Source organism: Anopheles marshallii, chromosome 2 (assembly GCF_943734725.1).
Source record: "Anopheles marshallii chromosome 2, idAnoMarsDA_429_01, whole genome shotgun sequence".
In the NCBI taxonomy this organism is placed as follows: Eukaryota; Metazoa; Arthropoda; class Insecta; order Diptera; family Culicidae; genus Anopheles; species Anopheles marshallii.
Window position 1 is genome coordinate 14,749,430 of NC_071326.1, and position 8,391 is coordinate 14,757,820.

The 8,391-nt window shown below is 43.1% G+C and overlaps 1 protein-coding gene across 1 annotated transcript; it reads left to right on the forward strand.

The window, feature by feature from the left end:
- Positions 1-4,476: 4,476 nt before the first annotated feature.
- Positions 4,477-5,924, forward strand: LOC128719896 (28S ribosomal protein S5, mitochondrial). Its single transcript, XM_053813536.1, has 2 exons — positions 4,477-4,687; positions 4,765-5,924. Exons 1-2 carry the CDS (start codon positions 4,477-4,479, stop codon positions 5,913-5,915), a joined length of 1,362 nt encoding a protein of 453 aa, XP_053669511.1. The 3' UTR covers positions 5,916-5,924.
- Positions 5,925-8,391: the final 2,467 nt, after the last annotated feature.

The following is an 8,391-nucleotide window of genomic DNA, read 5'->3' on the forward strand; positions in this document are numbered from 1 at the left end:
GAGGCTATGTAAAAACATTGAATATTTTCGTTAATTTTACGGTACTGAGATTCGATTTAAATTTCAATATTTATATTTTGTTCGTTTATGTTGAATTATAAATAACATCAACTTTAATTGTTTTTTATGTTTTTATTTGTTTCAATGCTATAAAATATTCCATACATATGAGGTAATTAAAATTTTCTGCGCACTGTCAAAAATGGATGGCTACTAGACAAAAACTGATGCGCCAGCGACAAAATATAGCGGCAACGATTGTAATCAAACCAGATCTAAATAGTACGAAGGAAAAGCCCTAAGAATTTCTCATTATTGGGATGGAAATTAAAGCAGGTAATTTAACTAAAAAAAACTATCACAATTGTAAATTGGAAAATGGATAAATAAATTGTAAGAACACTATTTTTAGGACTCAAGGACTCCTTAATCACTTTCTTCGGGAGAGCTGGTTCAGCTTCAATGACACCGAAGATCCCAACTCTTCTAACTCCTTCAAAGATGCAATCACTCTCTGGTTTTCAACTGCGTGGCAATTCGTGATTTTTGGGGTTATTCCTACTTTTTTATAAAAACCTCACTAATACCCATATTGCAGTTTCCCCCCTCAGTCTTTTCGCCCCTTTTCCGCGAGAGTGTCCTCCGCAATGCTTTTAAATTGTTATCTCTTATCCTTAAGTTTACCAGTCCTTTTTATGTTTACCCAAATATCATGTTCTACTACTAGAAAATCGAATCCTTCTGGAGGTTTGATTATTTCAATTAGTGATGGAATGGTGTATGTAATCGAGATACATGAATATGAATTAATTATATGAATCTTGAAATCCAGCAAATGAGACCGAATTTCTAATTTGGAGATTAATGAATCTCTCCTCGGATGAATCGGGAAAAATGGGCATCAAGGCCATACTGCTATACTTCAAGGCATATTCTGCCAAAACGAACAATAATCATCTGTTTTTTACAATGCTTGAACAACATAACAAAATAATGGATGAAATTAAGGAAGTTAATAAACCCGTCACTGAACTGTTTAAAATAAATAAAAACAAGGAAAAACAAAGCAATAAACAAATATAAATGAAACAATAAAGGATGGGCATTAGAACAATGAAGTAGAAAATAAAATAGAATGAAATAGAGTAGGATTAAGCCACATTTAAAAGGTAACAGCTTAACAAAATAAACAAAACCCATCGGATAAATCACCGTAATCCGGGTACTGATAGCGCAATACAGTAAGGCACTCTTTCTATTAGAGGTTGCCACAAAAATCTCCTCCAATACACAGTTGCTGGCTGCTGTGTGCAAACACAACCCATGCTGCTAATTGTCAATCATCCTCCTTCCGTTCACTGTTGCTGCTTCTGTCCTTGTGGGGCTTTTACATATCAGTACGGCTACCATCTTAAATGCTTTATAAATATGCACTGCGAGCGCTTGGTTCCCGCCGAAAGGCAATCCACACCGATCCGATCGGGGCCTGCTTACGGAATCGACCCGTCACTATTTGGTCCCTTTCCGCTCTTTCCGTCCCGTATCGTCCCGTCCCATCCGTGTGCAATGAGCCGTGGACCGTATCGTATGGTGCAACAAGGAAGAGAGACACTTCCAAAAGCCGCCTAGGGTGGAACTGTAGATGAAGATTTACGATATGATAGCGACACAGTGGCAGAACGAAATGTAAACATTCGTACAACCTGGACCCGAACACGGCCCATCCGGCGTTTGATGATGCAGCACCATCGGTGAGATGGCTCGTAGATGGACAGATAGCATTCACCGGTGCGTGCCGATGGAGTGTACCGGAATGCGATTACGATACCGTCTCATTAGTCCCGGTTTGCAAACACCCAGCGAGGCCAGCCACGCTATCGCTCCCGGGCTTGGGAGGACGTCGTTTGGAAGAGAAACCCCCATAAATGTCGTGCGACAAATGCGCTTGTCCAAATGGTGATGGTCCTGAATGTCCTGAATGATTGATGTCGGAGATGCGCGCGGAGATGTGCGCTGAATGTAGTTGAATTTTGCAGCCCTGCCAACGACCGGTATGGTTATCATGAAAATTTAATTAAGTGCAAACGCAACCACAAGGACCAAACCGTTCGGAATCCATCCATCGTTGGCACGCGTTGACAAACGCGCAGTATGGACGAATAATTCGTTTTCATTTTTGCCTCCCGGTCCCCTGCTGTGGCAGAGTGAGCTGCATTGAGTTGCCGTTTTACAGTTTCCCAGGCAAACAGAACGCCATCGCACACGCATACATTGTTTCAATAGGGGGTAAATATTGAACTGTAGCCTAAGATAACAAACATCACTTAGTGTTCGGTCTGGTGGTCTGGTGTGAAGCAACTCCCCACCCCCCCGTGGGAGGCTTACACGGGAAAGGCTGCTGTTTGAAGGGATTGAAAATTCGCCAAAACGATTGCAGTTAAAGCATTTCGCTGGCTTTGGCTCGGTGAACCGTGGCATCAAGCGAAATGGATGAATCAATAGGGATTTTTTAAAATGTTTGCACAATTTATTGGACGTGCGATCTGAAAGTGTTTATTTATTTTTTTGGAGACAAAACATGAGTTTTATTCGTTATTAAAACGTTAAGTTTGTTTAAGGGGGTTATACACTGTGTAAGTTGTAGAAAAAGTTTGCGTTTTTTTTTTGTTTCATAAAACTACTTTTGGTGTCTGTTCTACCGTTAATTTAACCTAAAGTTTATGAGACTCCTGGATTTTTCCCCGGGAGTTGCAGTATCGGAAGGATTCAGAACCTTAAAGCTTATTATTCTGACATCGTGCCTGCAATGATGGTGGACAGAAGAGAGCAGAAAAATGAATCGTTTCAAAATCAATAAATCAATTATATGTGATTTATCAACATCATATATACATGGCCACATATTTATATTTTGTAGTCTTCAAAAATCTTCGTAATTATCTTCAATAAAATATAAAAATCTCTTATTATAGATCGCTAAAGTGTGCTACCCCCTTAGCACAATTCTGTACATGTAATTCTCTACTGACTACTGACATACTTTTCGAATCTGAATACCATTTGGTTATAAATATTTCATTGAAGGTCTTGTTTTAAATTCATCTAGGTTCACCTTTGCCTGTCGCAGTCGGTTACCATGGTGATGCAACGCTGCAATTATTAAACGGTATCCAATCCCATCATCAACTACCATTTTTCCGCCCTTAGATCTCGTCACCATGACAACAGCCGAAAGTGGCATCACATTTATTTGGAGCAGCCAAAAAGTGTACAGAGCACTCGCCGTGCGGGAGCGTACTATTTTAATATTAATTTGAAAAATATCGTTCCTATTGTTTGTTTGCATTTCGTATGCCGCACTGCACTCTAACTGGCTGACTGTTGGCTGACTGACTGACGGACGGACTGTTTGTTCGGCAGTCGTCATCTTCCCCCAATCGCTCCTGCCACGTGTATCGCATTTGCTTATTTTGTTTCCACCCCTCCCTCCCAGTTCTCGTACTTCCCCGTCGCAGCACTCCGCTGCCAGCACTGTAGTTGTGCGCAAGGGAGCTTTTTCGATCGATGATGATGATCAGCATCAGGATGGACGTCAACACTATTAGGGACAGACCGGTGTGGACCGCGCCGTTACTGTGTTTGGATACAATTTGGGTTACGAATTCGTCCCAGGGGCGTACCATTCCACGCGCGTACGGACAGAAACAATAATAACGAAACAAATCACCAGCCATCGGTGGCCACGGCCACAGATCTAGCCAGTACAAACATAGGACATGGTACGTAGGAAGTACGTGGGGGGAAAACGTAGATGAGGCTGGCCATAGCAGCAAATGGGTAGGCATGTTGGTGAGGGTGAAAAAAAGTAATTAACATTCAAGTGTACGGTAAACAATTCGTTGGTAAACGATGCGACTGCTGCTGAAACGATGGAAAATTGACAAATACAGCGCGAATTAGGAAATCGATGACGCACCTCGCACCGTGTTAGAGTGTCGGAATGAAGTTGTTTGGGTGGTCCCATGGAAGCGAGCAACGAGTTTGCGAAATTGGGTTTGTGTTGAAGTTTATTTTAACAATTAATTTAACGGCGGCAACGGTAACTTCTTTATGCAGTAATTTATTAGAAAATAAGCTTATCTTCTATTTTTTTATTTATGTTTCTAATATAAATACTCTGCTGATGATAATTTACAATAAAAAGGGAATCATTTCCATGCACCTAAATACAGTTTCGGATTGCAGTAGCGTTATGTAACGTTTCATTTGAATAATTCTTTTCGGCGATAGCAGCGCCATAGTGGATAAAAGTGAAAGCTTGCTTTACATACAGAAGCGCCAAAGCGGATGATAGTCGAACCAGCGGGCCACCAGAAACGTCAAAAATTCATTGTTTTGTTTTTGCAAGAGAATCACACCTTTCTCGTTCGTTCCAGCATTCTGTTGATTACAAACGCGATCGCCAACAAATTGCACATGTTTCGAATAGTGTCGTCCGGTGACTCGCTGCTGCGTGCTTTTGCAACACTAAGTTTAGGTCGCCAAACAGCTTCGATATGTAGTGTACCGAGAAATCATTTGGTCTGCAATCACACACCGGCAAGTGAGGAACATAGTGGCCGTGCATTATTGCGACCGGTCGTTCCGATATTATGTAATGTTAGGCAAACAAGTTTCTTTAACAAACGTAAGTAAAATGTTTGTTTCTAAATTGCTATGACTGGGGTTGTGAGACTAAATTCACCACGCTTTGTTCGTTTCTAGTTCCTGCGGAACAAATATGGAAGGGTGTCACCTCTGTCAGTAACGCCGGTAAGAAGCGCGGTCGTGGCAAAGGATCAGGACGGATCAATGCGAAGGATCTGAACAGAGGGCAGATGATTGGCTACGGTAAGGCTAACATCGTATGGCCCGGATTGTCGGCCCCGGTCATACGAGGCCGCGAACTGGTACAGCAACAACAGCTCCCGGAAGACAAAGAGCGTGAGGCAAAGCTGAGACGAATTCGCGATGAGATGGTTAACTTTAAGCGACTCAAGCTGAGTCCACTCGAGCGAGGCTGGTCTGGTTCAAAAATGCCTGGCCGTAGTATCGGCCCGCCGGATGCGATCGGTGAGGATCAGTTCGTAGGATTCGACACAAAGTGCTTGGAGTTGAAGGCGGTGGTTAACATGAAGGGTAATCATGGCCGTAAGCGACGCGTTTCTGCGATGGCAGTAACGGGCAATGGCAACGGTTTGGCCGGATTTGGGTTCGGGAAAGCAATCGAAGGACGAGCCGCGTTGCGCCAGGCAAAGAACCGTGCCGGTCAAAAGCTGATGCATATCGATCTCTGCAATGGACACACAGTATTCCACGATTTCCACTGCCAGTTCGGTGCCACGAAACTGTTTGTCGAGCGGAAACCCGAAGGCTTCGGACTTAAGTGTCACCGGGCAATCCGAACCGTGTGCGAGGTGCTAGGCATTAAAGATTTGCGCGCCAAATGTGAAGGATCCACCAACGTCCAGCACGTGGTGAAAGCATTCTTCATTGGATTGCTAAAGCAAAAGGATCACCAGAAGATTGCGGAAGAAAAAGGGCTCCATGTAGTGGAATTCCGACCGGAAAATAAGAACTTCCCGAAAGTAGTGGCAAGCCCAACCGTTTGTCGCACAGAACAAGAGCTGGAAAATAATGAAATTCTAGACTTTACACAGTACTGTATGGATGGTAAGATTCAGCTGCAGAAGAAAAAGCTTCCTCCTTTCTATACTAAGTTCCGTTCGTGGGAAATTTACCTGAAGAAGCAGGAGTATCTACGCAATCAGGACAAGGTGCGGCTACGGATGAAGGCCGAGACGGGCGAGGTGCGCAGCTATCTTACGGAAAAGTATCCCGAATGTAGGATGGGACCTGGTCCTAAGGATAAGTAAAGAACGGAGGTGTGAATTGGGATTGTGAAGGAAGCTTCAATCTAAGTTCTATCGCTGGAGTGTGCGACACCACGAAGCAGGGAGCAGCAGGCATATTGCACGAATAAAGTAATTTTACAAGTGGAATTTTTAGTTTTTCTATGCTTGTTTGTCAGAGCATTTCATTCTGGGGATTTGGACAACTAGAGAAAAATTCAAATCTAAGCTTTTCAAGCGTTTGATCGAAACTTTGTTTACTAATAACTCAGAGAAGTAAAGTTTATGTATTCGATTAAATAAATTACTTAAGCTTAAATTAATGTGAATTTTGAATAAGTACGATTTAAATACATAAGTTATTACGGAAGATAAGAATGAAATGTGATTGGTGTAATCCCCTTTAAGAGCACAACATCAGAGAGGTTAAATTAAACTAAAATGTGGGATTGGGCTCTAGATAAACCTCAAGAAATCAGAAATTCAGAATGAAATAAAACACCATTTCTCCAACCACCCCAAGAATAAACGGTTTATTTGGCAGCCCAAACGTCACATGGCAGAATGACAACTGCACCGACATGGGCCAACCTGGTAAACTTTGAATGAAATCTTGAACCGTGTGGTAAACAAAGCCAGTTTGCAGAAAAGCGCAGCATTGAAACATTCGCTGAGAAAGCAACAACGCAAAAAGTATGATTTGCCAGCCCCGATGGCAAAATCGCGACAGTGTAACGGGCAGCCAAAGAATCGAGTGAAATCCACGCAATCGTAACGATTAAATGTGTTGCAAATCAATGCACAGCTGGCTAATTACGTAAATAATAAGTTTAATAACTCATCAGCCTTCCCGAAGCAAAGATCTGCAACGGCGCGGAAAAGAAGGTGGTCGATAGCGAGCGACGCAAATGCATTTCGAAAGAGGTGTGAGTAAACAGTGAAAAGGTGATATTGGTTGGTGCTTTGTGGTGTGGAACCTTTTCGACGGTAAGAACCCTTTAAGAATTAAAAATACAACTATCGTTTTGCGTTAAATTGGCTAACGGAGATGGACGAATGAATGAAACCTTGCTGAACGCCAGCATTAAAATCAAACAAAGTAGTCTCCGCATTGCTTCCTGGGGGCCATTCCAATCCATTTGTGTGTATATGGACGAAACGGGAAAAGCTGCGACACGGGGGTTGTTTTCATCGAAACGAAAGAAACAGAAACTACGACGAAACCAGCGAGTGTGCGATCTCACGCACACACATGCAGCAGCAGTGCAGTGCACGAAATCGTTCGCTGTTGCAATAGTGTTGATGATGTGTTCGTGAAAGGAAAGGGTGCCCGGAACATGAAGTGCGTGTAATTCCCGAATCAGAAGTGAGATAGAATGTTAGATATTTCTCTATCTTTTTCTATCTTCTACGTTTTATTTATTTACAAAAAAAACTTATCTATCCATCTGATGTTTGATAGTGATTCCATCGCCAAGCATGCATGTTTCAATGATGATGGAATGTAATACACAGTGTTGTTTTCTTTCTATCATACTCTTTACAGGCATATGCTCTAAACAAAACAATACAATTTGATTCGCTGCCGAGAAAAAAAAACAACACCGACCCGTTGGAAAATTTGACAGATCGCGCATGGTGCCATTTGTTTAGCTGGTGAACAGCTGGTAGGAAGCGAAAGAAGAACGCGTAACGTTGTGTGGTGTGCGCGGGTGCTGCGAACGTGAACAAAGAAATCGCAACACCAAAACCGAGCGCCCGAAAGAGAAAACAAATCGGTCCGATTTGCTCCAGATACGAAAGAGTGAGAACGAAACGGAAGAGAACGGAAAGTGTACAAACACATGCAAAAACTAGCACCAGCAGTCGCAGCAGCAGCAGCATCGCAGATCACAGTAGCCAGCCGTTGGGAGCAGACCTTGTTTGCCCGATCCGTCATCAACGGCTGCCCGGGAAGACGGTTAATCCAGAGCCGTTTTTAAACGTTAACAGCGCCATAAAATCTAACTAACGCGAAATTGGGGAAGGCATTGCACAGCCACCAATATCTTCCCTGCCTAAAACTATCCCCTAGCAACGGCAAAGAAGAAGTGATCGCATCTCGTCAAGTGTTCGTACAAGTGTTCAACCCTTTTGCGAGGCTCCACGGTGGTGTAGTGTTGGTGAACGTTTTGTTTTCTTTGTTTGCTAAAATATCTGTGTACGACGACGCGGTGGTGTTGTGTGGTGTGGCTTATTTAAGTTTCAATATTAAGCAGGTTCCGACGGTGAATCGTGGTGGATACGCTAACAACCTGTAGGCCCAAAGGGTCGCTTATCAACCGTCTAGTGGTGCGTACAGCTAGCGCAAAGGGTGTGTATTGGCCTATCGTGCACAGCAGAACCGAGAGACGATAACGACACACACCACCGGCAACGTGAAACGGGCAAACGTGTTCTAACTTGTAGCGACGAATTTCGCGCAATACAATCCGCGGTCGTGGTTTCCGGCTGGGAACTG